Genomic DNA, 16009 nt, shown 5'->3' with positions numbered 1-16009 from the left:
TCTCCCAACTACATATCCCATGACTGTTTAAAGTGTTATTTGTTGGCATCCATCTGCCTCAGGTGACAATGGAGGAGTGTGCCCTTAGGGGTGAAGTCAAAGTGCTGGAAGGCTGCACCGCCTGCCTATGCTGGAGTAGAGTATGATGCAGTAGAGGCATGTTTTCTTGCATCTGGGGCAGATGAAGGCATCCTACTTTAAATGTATAGTGCAGATAGGACCTAAGTGAACCCCACAGTATTGCACTCTGGTATCATTTCCAAACAGAGTCGCCCTACAGGGCCCACCCGGGCCTGGTACGGCCCGGCTACTGCCATGGTTTCAATGAAGCAAGTATGTAAAGTTTTTGTAATTCTCCTGTTCTTTTCATTAGTTTGGCTTAGAAGAGGATTGGGCAATTCTGACTGCCACTATCCATCCACAAGCACTACCCCTGCAAACATATGCACACAATCTGGCATCCATCTGTCTCAACAGGCAATGGTGTGTGCCTCCAGGAGTGAAGCCGTCTGCTGCATTAGCAGCACCAAAGTTACCCCCAGGGTGCAAGCTTGGGCAGTGTGTATGGAGGTCCTGTGCTGCCTAGACGATAAGACCCCCACCTTGGTCACGCTGATAATGGTCTAAAGGAAAGCAGAGCAGCGTTTTGTATCAACTTGGCTGCAGGAGTTGTCAGAAGGCGGTGTACAAGGCACCCTCCAACTGTCTTGGGGATTGTACTACATATTTCTGTAGTGTTTACTCCTTAACAGTTGAAGAGTAAACAGTTGGACCCTTACCTTTCCCGCCCCGACCTGGCCACAGTGATCCATGTGACAGTCACCTCCAGGCTTGACTACTGTAATTTGCTCTACGCGGGGCTGCCCTTGAAGCTGACCCAGAAACTCCAGTGGGTGCAGAATGCTGCAGCGAGGCTCCTCACGGGGTCTCTGCCATGGGAGCATATTCACCCAGTGCTTTTCCAGCTGCACTGGCTGCCGGTGGAGTACAGGGTCAGATTGAAGGTGCTGGTTTTGACCTTTAAAGCCCTTCACGGCCTAGGACCCTCGTACCTACGGGACCGCCTCTCCCGGTAGGCCCCACGGAGAGCCTCAAGGTCCATAAATAGTAACACCCTAGTGGTCCCAGGCCCTAAGGAAGTTAGATTAGCTTCAACCAGAGCCAGGGCCTTTTCAACTCTGGCTCCGGCCTGGTGGAACACTCTGCCTCATGAGACCAGGGCCCTGCAGGATTTGATTTCTTTACGCAGGGCCTGTAAGACAGAGTTGTTCCGTCTGGCCTTTGGCTTGGAGCCAATTTGATTCCCTCCCCCTCTTTCTTTTTTCTTTTCCTTTCTCCTCCTGCGATGAGGCTACATTTTACTATTTTAATGTTTCAATATTTTAATGTTGTATTTTAATCTTGTTTTTAAGTTGTATTCATTCAACTTGTTTTTATTATTGCTTGTTAGCCGCCCTGAGCCCAGCCTTGGGTGGGGAGGGCGGGGTATAAATAAAAATTATTATATTATTATTATTAACCTTTTCTTCTCCCAAATATATTCCATAAGGCAGTGGAGGTTTAGGAACAGAGTTTTCCTTCTAGATGGTTGATGAGGTTGATGTGTCTCATCTGCCCCCCACTTCCCTCTGAAGCACATGCAGAAACCACCTTCTTGACTGTTGGACCCACCATTGGTGTCATCTTCTCAATCTGCCAGAGCCTGTGTACTTCTGTTTGTCTATCTCAAGTTTCTTGCCAATCCCTGTATGTATAACAGAAGATTCTTTATTCCCTCTTTCCACACTCTGTATACCGCTTTTAGTACCCTTCTTAGCCTTTTGTTGTAAGCTTTCATTTTCTAGTACATAGTTTCTCATTAGTGATGTCTCTGAAACTGGTCAGAATTTTGCTATGGCAGTGGGAGAAAAGCAGGAAGTACAAATGCAACATTGTTCTTCTCATTTGTTTATCTTTCTTATGCATTTATGTTAGCTAACAGATAAGGAGTAATCTGATTAGTTGGATTTGCCTACTTAGGATAGAAAGCAGTATAAGTGATGAGGTCAAATTCAATTCCTTGACATAGGGACTGGCATGACAACCACATTCTTGGCAATCCTGCCAAAATAATTGTTGTTACTCCCTTTCTGAAGAACTGTTGCATCATCCAAAGCAAGGCAAGGTATGAAAGCAGGGTATTTTTTTTATTTGTCTTACAGCCTCACCCACTCTCTGCTTTGAATATTTTCATGTCTTTCACAATATGAGGAAATGGGGGATAAGTTTTATAAAGCAACATGAGGAAATAATAAAGAGTATAAATATCTCTAGAAAAAAATTACCAGTCTACCTTTATGTCATGGGTGCTGCTTAAACTGTTCTACCCATTCATTTTTCTAAGGCTGATACCTTCAGCTGCTTACCAAACCTTTGGCACTTTCTCTCTCTATATATACAATGCGCAGTTCTTGTTCGCTCTGTGGCATGAAACAGTAAATATAAGTATTGTCATTGGGTTGCATTTAATACTAGTCCTACTCCAAAAATGATGAACATGATTAACTTAGTTAAATGGGTCTGAGTAAAACTTAGTTATCTTTTAACCCTAAGATCAAAAGCACTTAATGAAATAAAACTTATTATTATCAGTTTACATTGAGTAGCAAGTAAGTCCTCTTTGTTGTGTAGCCTAATGGACCAATGTTAAGACTTCCCCTGGGATACCAGGCTTCAAACATTCAGCATGAAGCTCATTCACTTCCTTTGGGTAAGGCAATGTAACATTACACCAGGTCTAAATCTCATTTAGCAGTGGGGCTGCTGTTGCTTTGCCTATAAGCCTTGTAGACGGAAAACAAGCTTTGAAAATAGTGCCTATGCCAAGTTGCCAGGTCACATGACTGAGCTGAACAAGGTAAGCAGCCTAAGTCCCCACTCTCTGGTCCTGCCTCAGAATACCCCTTTTGGGGGGACTTACACTGGCTTCAGCGCAGCCAGCTGAACAAGTTACACCAGTGAATCATCTGCTGAACCAACATGGGGGCCTCAATGCTGGCTGAGCCAGGTATCAGTTGCATCCTAAGGTGCTTATCCCGGCAGACCTTGCCATAGCACTGCCCACTTAAGTCACTCTTTCACAGCCTAACCTACAGATAATGTAAGATAACCATATATTAGCATCTTGGAAGAAGGATCTTGATTTAATATGCTATAAACTGCTTTGAGATTTTTCTTAAAAATATAAAGCAGTATAGAAATAAAATAAATAAATAAAATAAAAAGGGTGGGATAAAGTAATGAGCAATAAATGAATTATCATCCTGAAGGTCTGTTGGGACATCCAGATTTTGTATAATCAAAAGAATTCTTCAGATATTCTGCTCTTTCCTGGAGCGTAACATTTTAGTTCCCTCAAAGCAGAACCATTTCATTGTGTTGTTGTGGTAATTGCTACAAAAGTATTTTAAATAAGATGAAAGCAGCTTTTCATCTTTCTAAATCCTTCACCTTTTTTAGAATGCTGAAATTTCATGGTGAAAGGAATTGTTCTGTGCATTATGAAATTAAGTCTAGCATCTTATGGGATTAATGAGTAATTTGTTGACACCATTATAAACTCAGGGAGTTTCCCCACGCTCCCAAATCTAATCCTGTATATAATGTTTTTAAAGGAAAAATGGAATAAAAATGTAAAAAGCTAAAAAAAATATGGATGGATATGCTCCCCCCACTCAGTTGACTATATATTTTCTCCCCCAGCGTGCGCGTGCACGCACACACACACGCACACACACACACACACACACCCCTGCATAAACACAGGAAGGCTGAAATTAGGGTGAAGGGAGGCTGCTTTATTGTTACTGAATAGTGCAGCAGGCAGACCAGATACACAAAAAATATATTTGAGAATAATACTTAGGGAGATTTTTGCCTAAGGAAAATCACTATTGTCAGCTACCCATAGGCACAAATGAGTAATTTAACCCTCCCATGGTTAATCTATTTCCACATAAACTAGCCCATAATGATTTTTAAAGTAAATATAGTTTATGACTTAAGTGCTGACTTCAGAGAGACTACCTCGTGGCACTGCAGAGGATGTGATTTCCTTTTACAAAACAAACAGTCTGATTCTTTTTATTGGACAGACTATTTAAAAAAATGATGTTATCTTTCTGAAATGTTCAGTACGGATGGGCACGGTACTGATGTCATGAAAATGCTCAGTTCCCACACCCTTTCCACTTCCTGACTTCTTCCTGCGGTTGCTGAACAGAGTATAGCTAATAATATATTAGCAATTGAAGAACACAAATGGATGTGTTCACACCTGCCTTTTCAAACAGCTTACTCCTGCATTAAGTTCAGCAGTAAAGTACTTCACTTCTATCATATTTGTTTGGCTTTCAGTGGAAATCAATAACTTCCTTTTTACTGTAATGCTGTCCCCATGCCAACAATAACAGTGACTTCCTGGTTAGAAGCCTTATTACTTGCTACAAAAATGCAAAGCAATGGAGAGAAGACACTCAAGTGAGGATAAAACACCCCTTTATATCTTGCTTGCGTGAATGGGGCAATAAATAACTAAATAAACATGCTGTGGTGCTGTGCATTTGACCCCACCCCTTATGATGTGCGGTTCCTCCTGGGCCCACTCCAACCTGAAGCAGGGAAGTCCTTATGCCTTTTCTATTCTGAAGAATCAGCCAGGCCATACCCTCTCCAAAGCTAATGCTTCCTCCCCAGCTCTGCTCTGTGCAATCTGATAGTGCTTTTGCCTGGCTGGAACGTGTTCTTGAACTGTGATAACGCCTCTTGTTTGCCTGGATGGAGGGCAGAGAGATGTCCTCTAACTTTTACGTGGCCGGAAAGTAGCCTATTGTAAAATGTTAGAGATACATCAGTTGCTCCATCTACTTTCCCTCTTGTCCCACCCACCATTGGCATGTAGCAATTTGTCAGGGCTGAGGCCAATGGTTATTACATTTACCTTTTTACGTTGTTGCCTCCTGAATTGGGAAAAGGAAACATAAAATATCTTGGAGGTATGAAAAAAAGAGGAGGGTTCAGGTTATTCCACCGAGTGGGCTATTCCACTATGACAAGGCCTTCCATAAGAGGGCTTCCAGCAATCCCCATGCCATGTGGAATCTACATAACAGTGTTTTCTGGTTCAAGCTGGTGGACCCCATATCAGGGAGAGGTCAGAGGGCCTTTAAACAAACAAGCCCTGCTTCCAAGCGGGACCCCTTACGCCATGTTTGCTGAAAGTCTAATCAGGAGGCCTGCCAAAGACCTCAGTGTAAGGTCATGCACGCGTGTGAACTTTGCCTCGCTCTCCACTCTCAACCCACTAGCACCTGTACTCATGCCCCCCCCAGCTTCTTTTGAGGACCCTGGGGCTGTGGTCCTGGGGGGACTAAGGAAGGATATTTGCACCCTGCCCCTTCCACTGGTGTGGGAGAGAGGGAGTAATCACCCACCCAAACCTCAGGTCCTATGCTCCCTTGCCCTCTCTCCAGTACACCCTGCTGCCTTGCACTTGCTTCTGTTTTTGTTCCCAGACTGCCAAGTGGTGGGTTAACTTTGGGAGGGCTTTACCAAGGGTCTTCACATAGGTGAGTGCAGGTATTGGAAGTGTCAAGCCAGAAAGTGGTTCAAGAGCTACCCAAAATTGCCACAGCAAAAATAAACAAGGAGCTAGTGGCCAACTGGATTGTGGGCCCCTTCTCTCAACCAGACCTTCAGGTGTCTCCCTAGCTACGGTGCCCAAGAAGGTACCAGGGGAATTCAGGTTAATACACAACCAAGGTTAATACACCACGAGGTTCTGGCAAAAGAAGTGGACTATAGGATAACTGGACCACAAAAGAAGCCTACTAAACAAGAATCATTCAGAACAAGTGATATGTTAAGCCTAAAAGGTAAAGGTAAAGGTACCCCTGCCCGTACGGGCCAGTCTTGACAGACTCTAGGGTTGTGCGCCCATCTCACTTAAGAGGCCGGGGGCCAGCGCTGTCCGAAGACACTTCCGGGTCACGTGGCCAGCGTGGCAAAGCTGCATCTGGCGAGCCAGCGCAGCACACGGAACGCCGTTTACCTTCCTGCCAGTAAGCGGTCCCTATTTATCTACTTGCACCCGGGGGTGCTTTCGAACTGCTAGGTTGGCAGGCACTGGGACCGAGCAACGGGAGCGCACCCCGCCACGGGGGTTCGAACTGCCAACCTTTTGATTGGCAAGCCCTAGGCGCTGAGGCTTTTACCCACAGCGCCACCCGCGTGTTAATGTTAATGTTAAATGTTAAGCCTAGATCCCTTTAAAAGCTTCTTAGGCCAACAGGGATACCTGGATGCATGTTCCAGATGTACGTCACTCCCAGGCCCTGGCTATGCCTATTTGGCCAGAACCAGGCCAGATGCCTAGCAACTTCATTGTAAACAAAACTGTGACCAGCAGGTTTGCCAGTTCTTGCGTTAAGACAATGGCTCAGCTTTTATATGCTCTGATGCACAGAGGAAATCTGTAACCTCTGTGCCTCCACCCTGTTCTTCTCCAACCAACCTTGGTGAGGACGACTAATTTTGCACCACAGCTGGGGTATGTGGAAGAAGACTGGTGGAGGTACAGCAGCTTCAGCATTACTCAAGGTCCAGTGTATTAAAAAAGTTTCTCATCTTGGGCAAATGCTTAGCAACCCTAGCCATTTAATCTACCCATAAAATTGATCCAATGTTTAAGTTAAATATAAGTCAAATATAGATAAGCTAAATATAGATTCAAAGTGCAAAACTATACAGGTGCACTCAAAAGTAAATTCAGTGGACTTTACTTCCAGGTAAAATGTGTATAAGATTGCAGCCTAATGGGTTTTCATTACAACACCATTAAATAGGATGCAGTTTATACTGAATCATTTTCATTGCTTAATCCTGGCACCACAGGGGTGGCAACCACCACCTTGTATATATAATTTGATTTGTTGAGAACCAGTTTCAACCTATAACAAAGACTATCCCAATAAAAATTCTCATTGGAAGAAAATTGCTTATAAACTCTATTAATGAGATATAATGTTCAATTGTTTCCTTTCTTAAGGCAGCAGAAAACAGAGCCAAACATTATAAGCACTTTTCCAAGAACACAATTTTAAAATACATTTAAGTAATCAGGGGTAAGATCAGAGGAGATAAAGATATTTAGGTGGTCTTGGTTTGCTTCTCTTCCCAAAAAATCCACTGTAAGCATTACGTTGGATACCTACTGTTAGTTCCTAAATTACTGCAATAATGTAATGAGTGAGCTTTTGAGTTACTCAAAACTCTTCTTCAAGGTGGATATTCAGTAAGGTCAACCCGCCAAAGATTGAGACGAGAAGAGAAAAATATGTTTCATGACATATGCCCATGACACACATTTTCCCTTTTCTTGTCTTTAATGAACATTTAAGCCTGAAGACAGAGTTCTAGTGAACCCAAATGCTTATTCCCTAATTTGTGATGTTTTAGCTGTTCCTTATGGTAGATGTGCAAAAAAATAGAAATAAATCTTAGATGCCAAAAAATAGGATGGGTTCTTTATTTATACAGTGCATCCAATTAGATTCTGTCCAAGACAATAAAAGACTTGACTCTCTATGCAAATCTAAGTCAAAGTTATGTAACATTTAATACCGTAAGTAGGCCTTATCAAACATGCCTTCAAAGTTCAGGGAAATGTTTTTCTAGCTAGGGAATATCTACATTTGCATGCAAAACCAGCTGATACAGAAGTAATCTGTTGCTTTTCTCATTTCTCCTCAACTCAACAGCTCCCTACTGTAGTGCAGTCTAAGAAGAGAAAACACAATATGATCCACAAATTGTATGCAGAAAAAGGAAAAATGAATATTAATCTTAAGTTTTTACTTCCAGTGTTATGCTTGCTAGTTTATTAGCGGTGTACAAATGCAAGATGCAGGATGCAAGATGCAGGATGCAGGATATAGAATCAATCTAGAGTGAAAACATTATGAGGACAAGTATGAATGATTTCGGATTGAAAAAAACATATTTTTTTTGCTACAAACAGGAGATTGTGTATGCAGCCTTGGTCTTTTAAAGCATTCTGTAAATAAATGTATAACCTGCAACTATAGAAATTTTTTATATCACCAAAGAAACAGGTTTAATGTAAACAGGCTCGTGCGAAAAATGTGTTATTTATGTGGCAACAAGTTTTCTTTTCTTTTCGCTGAAACAGGCTGCACCAACGGAAACATTAAGTTCCTCATATTTAAAAAGCAGTACAATTAGAGAACATAAAAGATAGCAGGTGCCCTCTATAGGAGGAAACCGGGATTTATTCATTCAACAATGGTCATATCTAACACACTTAGGTAACTCTGTGCTTCTAGTGGTTGGCAAAAAAATGCTAGCTAGAACACATTTCCCTCCATTTAGCCTGGATTAGCCCTTCCAGGAAAAAAAGGATTACTTTTTTTAGTACAGTAACCCATTTGTGCTATCTCACGACCAGTTTTACAATATTAGGTAAGGTAAAAGGTAAAGGACCCCTGGATGGTTAAGTTCAGTCAAAGGTGACTATGGGGTTGTGGCGCTCATCTCACTTTCAGGCCAAGGGAGCTGCCTTTGTCCACAGACACCTTTCTGGGTCATGTGACCAGCATGACTAAACTGCTTCTGGCACAACGGAACACCGTGACGGAAACCAGAGTACATGGAAACGCCATTTACCTTCCTGCCACAGTGGTACCTATTTATCTACATGCACTGGCATGCTTTCGAACTGCTAGGCTGGCAGGAGCTGGGACAGAACAATGGGAGCTCATTCCGTTGCGGGGATTTGAACTGCCGACCTTCCAATCGGCAAGCCCTATCTGGAAGCACCCTAAATCAGTTGTGAAGTCTGTATATCAAGTTATAAATATATGGGAGCAACTTTTTACATAACTATTAAGAGGCACTGGTTTCAATTTTGTCCCAATCTTTTAAAAATATACTTTTATTGTGCTTTCTTATATATTTTTTAGTTTCTTTTAAATGAAATAAACTCAGCTGAATGAAATCAAATATTTGTTCTTTTAAGATATGTGGACTATTAATGAACTTGACTTGATTTATTCTATGAATGTCTTCTCCAGGAGGCTTGAAATGTTATCAAACGAAAACTCGCCATGCAAGAAAATGTGTGTAAAAAATTTATGCTCTTCAAGCTTCTTTGCTCAGCCACCCGTCCCTCCTATGTTAAGCAATCATATCTCTTTGTGAAAATCTGCATGAGAATCAGCCAGCTTGCCCAGTATAAAGGCAGCATAGATATACTGTACTGTAATTCCCATAACTATTTTGGGAAGGGTAGAGGTACAGGAGCATGTATGATTCCAGAGTCAGGAGAACAAAGAGAATCCCTTCTCCCTCCCAAAGTCACAACTGCTACTTAATTTAATTTTCAACATTAAAATGACTTTAAAAACAATACCTTTTGATGCTAAAGTCAGCTGTGCTGTTTCCTATTTCTGCAGACCGTATTTCATAAGACTGCATGGTTTAAAGTTCCTTGATTCAAGTGGCTGAACAAGCAAAAGAAAGAGGCAGGCATATAAAGAAGAATGACTAAGAGCACAGCGCTATACATGCTTACTCAGAAGAAAGTTTCACAATCGGCAGTGGTCCTTACTCCCTAAATAAGGTGTTTAGATTTCAGCCTAACCTTTTATTTGCCAGGTTTCAAATACGTACCTCTCTGCTGTGTTGTGTAAACACTATTTTTTGCAGAGGATGAGTTATTCTCATCTCTAGGTCAAGGAATGTATTCCAATGTATCCCGTACAGTATGTTGGATTTAAGAATACTATTACAGTGAGTGGCTACAAGCTGTTCTCCACCCCCTGCTTTCTACATGCTTGTAAGAAGAAGAAGAAACCCTAAAGCGTCTACAAATGCATAAGAACAGATAAAAAAAAGTACGATTGCAACTCCCAGGCATTTGATATGTGTGATTTCAGCTTTATGTGGTTGAAGGATGGCCAGTTGAAATAAAACAAATCAAATGCATGAAAGGCAGAGCTTAAAAGCTCCTTTTGTGCATAGTTTTCCTGGTGTGGAAAGAGCTTTTAAGCTCTCAGACTTGCTTACTGGGCTCCGGGAGAGTCTTGTGAGTTCTTGTGAAAACTCAGATGGCCCCACAAGATTTCACAAAGCATCCCAGAGCCTGGTAAGCAAGGCAAAGAGCTTGGACCACTTGCTGCATCAGGTCTAGAAACAGTAAGGATGCTCAGAAGAAGGGGGGGAGTCAAGTTTTGTTTTGTTGTACACACCATCCCTCCCCAGATGTGACCCTGACACAAGACATGACTGAACAAAGGTGCTACAGAGAAGAAACTGGCAATGGGTTGGATATGAATATTGTGCTAAACAAGAATTTATGACCAGCTTACCTTCTTCTCTTTTCAAAAACTTTCTTTAGGAAAAAAATACCAACAGTAAGAAGAAATGCCACAACCAGAAGTGCTGAGAGATGGGGGAGAAAAGAAGGTGATGGAAACTATAAATGAAGTATTACCACAATGCAAGTGCTATATAGCACTAATTTAATTAGCAGCACTAATCTCAGGCAACAAATTGGGGAGGAGGAGCATGCAAGCCTGGGCTCACTGCAGCTTGTCCTTGTAATGCTAAACCATGGTTTAATAGTACATACAAAATTAAAGGTAAAGGTAAAGGGGCCCCTGACCATTAGGTCCAGTCGCAGACGACTCTGGGGTTGCGGTGCTCATCTCGCTTTACTGGCTGAGGAAGCCGGCATACAGCTTCCGGGTCATGAACCAGAGCAGTGCACGGAAACGCCATTTACCTTCCCGCCAGAGCAGTACCTATTTATCTACTTGCACTTTGACGTGCTTTCAAACTGCTAGGTTGGTAGGAGCAGGGACCAAGCAACGGGAGCTCACCCCGTCGTGGGGATTCGAACTGCCAACCTTTTGATCAGCAAGCCCTAGGTTCTGTGGTTTAACCCACAACGCCACCCACGTTCCATACAAACTTATCCTCTGTTAAAAAGGTGGGGACAAACCTAGAATGCCCAGTCCCTAATCTAAATAGAAAACAATAATATCGAAAAGGAAAATAACCAGAATATTATCATTACTAAGTGGCAAAGTTTACACTTTGCTTTCAATTCAAGCCCCTACAGAGATGAAAGCATTTGTGTGTATGCATTCACTATATAGATCCACAGATTTTCGCTACAAATGTAAATTGTTCGCTGTGATATTATGAAAAGTCTGAGATTCTATATTGGGATAGTCAAGGTGATGCCCTCCAGATCTTATTGGACTCTGGCTTCCATCAACCCCAGCCACCATTGCCAATGGTAAGGGATGAATGAAGCTGCAGCTCATCGACATTTTGAGGGAACCATGGCCTTGCAGGGGTGCCAACTTGAATAATATATTGTGGGGGCCCAGGTAAGCCCTGCCCTGCATAACTGATCACATGATGCAGTGCGCGCACACACCATTTGAATGGGAATTGACATCAACTTTGCAGGGGCCTGGCCCCATCAAATATTTTATTGTGGGGGCCGAAACTCCCATGGCCCCTAGCAGTTGGCTTCTATGCTGCCTTGGTCTTACTCTACATTCTTGAGTGACTACATTCAGATGCCATTTCACTATGGCGCAATAGCCACATAATTTGGGAGAGGGAGGGAGTATCCACATAATTTATTGGCGGTGGCTACCATATGACTCCTTGTTATGGATTTTCCTCTTATGAAACAGTGTGTTCATACTGCGCTATTCAGTAATGTTTCACTTTCTCACACTAGTGGGAAAAGAAAATCAGAGGAACACATAATAACTTACAGTACTATTTGTAAAGTATTTCAATCATAGTTAAAGAAATGCCTGATTAGAGTCAAACAAATGCATAATAAGATAACTTACAAATATAAAGTAGAGTTCGAAGTTGTGGTCCTTAAAATAAAATAAAATAAAAAAGAAATGTTTTTCAAAGACCATGGGTAACGCAGGGACATGTTACTTAAGGAGATATCATTCATTATAGGACCAAATCTGCTATAAGCTGATCCTGACTTACTGATTCAAAGCAGTAGACATGGGCAGTGTCGCTTTAGAGAGAATACACACACATATAATATAGATCTTATATACAAGATCTTATATACATATACAGTGGTGCCCCGCAAGACGAATGCCTCGCAAAACGAAAAACGCGCAAGACGAAAGGGTTTTTCGGTTTTTGCGTCGCTTCACAAGACGATTTTCCCTATGGGCTTGCTTCGCAAGACAAAAACGTCTTGCGAATTTGTTCGCTTTTTTCCTAAAGCCGCTTGAAGAGGCGCAGTTGCGACGGACCGTGCTTCGCAAGACGAAAAACATCGCAAGACGAAAAGACTCGCGGAACGAATTAATTTCGTCTTGCGAGGCACCACTGTACACACATACACACGCTCTCTCTCTCTCTCTCTCTCTCTCGGTTGCCGCCTCTGCTCACTCAAACCCTCTGCCAACCCCACTTCCCCCACACCTGACCAACCCCCTTGCTTATACCCTCATAGTGTGCCCGTCCCTCACTCTAAGCCCCACCCCCTTTTAAAGGAGGCGCTTCAGAGAACCATTTGGCAAACCAGTATCTGACATGCCTCCCTTCTCCATTAAACCTCACTGCAGGCGGATTTAATTGGGGAGGGCACTCCAGAGAGAGGTTTGTCTAACCTTCTTCTCCTCCTTTTGGTGTAAGCCACACCATGACAGTGTTCCATTTTTATGTATATAGTAATAAACACACACACACACACAGAGAGAGAGAGAGAGAGAGAGAGGGAGATTGTTACCGGGGAGAACAAGGATTGCAGGAGTTTGTCAGAGGATCTGGTGTCTGCACATGGAGAAGCCCAATTTAATCCCCATTCCAGACTAAGGAGCATCTATCACCATTGATCTCTCTTTAAAACCACTCTCTGTAGTGCCTCAATAGATTGTCCTTCCAAAAATATTTTAATATATTTAATGATGTGGCAGTTGCGTTCTCTGGTGTAGTACACACACGTACACACACAGAGAGACACAAATGCAAACACAGAAAACAAGTGTATCAAAGTGCTTGGTAACACAGCCTTACTACAAAGTACGATAAGCTGGAAATGAAATTAGTATGCAGCTACAGCCTCTGAACAATACGATCACAGGTATAAAGCTTGTATTTGAAACCACTTTCACTGATATGTCAATGTAAAGGAAACAATGTAAAAGAAACCCCAAAATCAATGCACATTATTGCTTCTATCATTGGAACACAGTGCAAGGGCAGCCAACCAACCACATTGGAACCAAATAACATGTAGACAAAACCTCAGATTTTGAAAACTTATGAGGCATTGAGCATGGATATTCCCTAACACTACATCCAAACACCAGGTGCAGTTCCCCAATCATTCTACATAGCACTACACATTGAATACACCAGTGAACTACACATCAAAACCTTAATCTATGTTCAGTAGTCTAGTTAATTCATCTCAAGAACTTCACTCTAGTAGATTCAAAGATGTGTGGAATAATTTTAGCAAAGAGGGTAGCAAATGGGAAACATGAATAAATACTCCTAATAATATACGATACAAGTCACAAAAGCAACTAAAATACTATGATTTCAAATTATTTCCCTAGCACCTTGACTCCAAAGCCTTCATTTGCTCCAGAAGGTATACTAAGCAGAGGGTTAGTCACCAAGACAAAGTTGTGGTGTACACTTGGCCTTCATTAATCTAGGCTGGAAGAGTAGCTCCACACTTTATTCAGCAGACCTGGGATCTTGAGAATATGCACATGCACTACTTTCCACTTGGTTCCTAATATAGTCAAATCACCCAAAGCCCTATTATTTTGCAATGCTGAACCCTGAGGAGAAAAAGCACCATGCATGAAGCCATATGCCACCTACTGGTAAATGCATTAGCACCCAAATGAAATCTCTCTTGCACTCTACATACCTTTACATTCATCACCAACGGTGGGAAAAGGTAATCTCACTAGTTGTGTAAATACTCTTCCACTCCTTTTTAAAAAATTAAAAAAGGAAAAGAAAAGCCCTCGTTGCATAATCAAGCTCTTAAGAGGAATCCAAAAGTAAAACTCAGCCTTCTACTTTATTTAATTTATATTCCACCATTCACCCAAGGGTCCCAGGGCTGCACGCAATAGACATTAAATAGACAGCTTAATAAAAACTGAAAACAGAATAAATCAAACAATATCACATGATTATTAACAACTAGCAGCCTCATGCCCAGCATCGCACAGAAATTCTAAGAGACCTAGACACCGCTGTTGCAGCAAGATCAAATGCAGAAGAAGCTTCCCATCCTTCTCACACTGCGGCACAAAGGCATGAGATTTTTTTCACCCTTCTCCCCTCACTCTGGATGCTTTGAGTACTTGGGTTGTGTAAAATGTAGTAGTTTCTAATGTGGCTATAGCTGTAAAGTGTTTTTGTTGGGGATGGACGCCAATGCTGCAAGGGACCCTAGGTACACCTCTGTATAAAGGCTTAGCCTATGCTTGAACCCGCATTACAGCTTCTTTTTTGTTTCTGAGCAACAAGCCACATATTGAGCTGGTTTGTAGGGCACACTGTGCTAAATCTGATAGATAGATAGACAGACAGACAGATCAGATGCGAACACCACGGACATGGTAAAAATCAAAGTTATCCAAGGAGTTAACAGGTATTCAAATAATTATATTGCAGGACAAGACAAAAAGAACAGAACATTCTGAAATCCTAATAAAAGCTCTGAATTAACCACTAGTACCACAAGCGATTACAATGCTAGCTACTGAAATGAAAAAAAAAGTTTTCCAACCTGTATTATTTGTAGCACTGCCTCCTGATGGTGGCACAGCTTGCCCTGTATAAGAGGCACATGCAGATGGATTTAAAGTTTTTGCTTTAAATGGTAATAATCAAAACTCTCAAATGAATTGACAGCTTTTAGAACAAACTGCAGAAAAAGCAAAAATAACAACATAATCCCAATAAAACCTAATTAAAAAATTCTGTGTTGACCACACAAGCTATTGCAATTAAATAATTTGTTTCTAACCTGTTGTGTTTGTACCATCTTCTGTGGGTTTCTCAATTAGCCCTGTATAAGAGGCACATACAGGCATATTTAGTTCTCGCTCTTATAAAACATTACAATTTAAAGCTTTTGCTACTCCTTAATCTAGTGTAACGGAGGGCTGTCAGTTTCTATGGCCTATGACATGAGTGATGCAATTAAAACTCTCTGTGGTTATCAAGCATATACAGACGCACGCCATATACATAAACAACAACTCTGTACCAGAGAAGATGAGCATGCCAGCTAGAAGGGTTTCCCTCTGCAATACTTCCTGGCATCCTCATATTCTTACTGCAGATATGAGAGTCTATTGGCATTTTTTTCTATGAAGAATAATGGCTTTTCCTTGGCTCCCCTTGGAGACTTTAGTTGCTGTTAGGTGGCACAATATAAGGTGGTCAGTCCTAATTAATCTGGTATCTGTCACAAGAGAATCTTACGTTGACATTCTGGAGGCTTCTGGCTCCATTCAACATGATCTTTCTTCCACTGACACTGAATAGTAGGTGATCCATTTAATGTGTACCTAAATAAAAGGAAAAGTACAAGGTACACCTTTATACATAATTCTTCAGCGGTTCCTTTAATAACTCATAATTTTGAAGCATGCACTTTACCGATATCAAAGAAGTTAGCTGTGCATCCTAACAGAGAGATTTTTATTGTCTCTGCATTGCAGTTTCAATGTTTTTTCCCTATTATTCCTCATAATTGAAGGTTCTACCATCTTTTTTTATAAACGTTATTGTGAGCTACAGTTCCCAGAGTTCCCTAAGGAAGAGGAATTGATTATTAAACCACTCTGAGAATTGTAGCTCTTTGAAAGGGGTCTCCTAACAATGCTCCGAATCCTTAACAAACCATGGTTTCCAG

General features: G+C 41.7%; 1 protein-coding gene across 13 annotated transcripts in view; it reads right to left on the bottom strand.

Annotated features, from left to right (window-relative positions):
• The window catches only part of LOC310764108 (membrane cofactor protein-like), a 54409-nt gene that overhangs the window by 28293 nt on the left and 10107 nt on the right, over positions 1-16009 (bottom strand). For 9 of the 13 annotated variants that reach the window (XM_083617443.1, XM_083617440.1, XM_083617446.1 and 6 more), the window contains exons 5-7: positions 15577-15662; positions 15116-15157; positions 14876-14920 (exon numbers count right to left, since the gene is read on the bottom strand). In XM_083617443.1, coding sequence (XP_083473569.1) covers positions 14876-14920; positions 15116-15157; positions 15577-15662 — 173 coding nt within the window. The remainder of the gene's footprint in view (positions 1-14875; positions 14921-15115; positions 15158-15576; positions 15663-16009) is intronic. The other 4 variants (XM_083617439.1, XM_083617444.1, XM_083617450.1 and 1 more) reach the window with 1 other exon arrangement.

This window comes from Podarcis filfolensis (assembly GCF_964270895.1).
Source record: "Podarcis filfolensis genome assembly, chromosome: 6".
In the NCBI taxonomy this organism is placed as follows: Eukaryota; Metazoa; Chordata; class Lepidosauria; order Squamata; family Lacertidae; genus Podarcis; species Podarcis filfolensis.
Note: the sequence above shows the minus strand (reverse complement) of the source record. Positions and strands in the feature narration are given on the sequence as shown.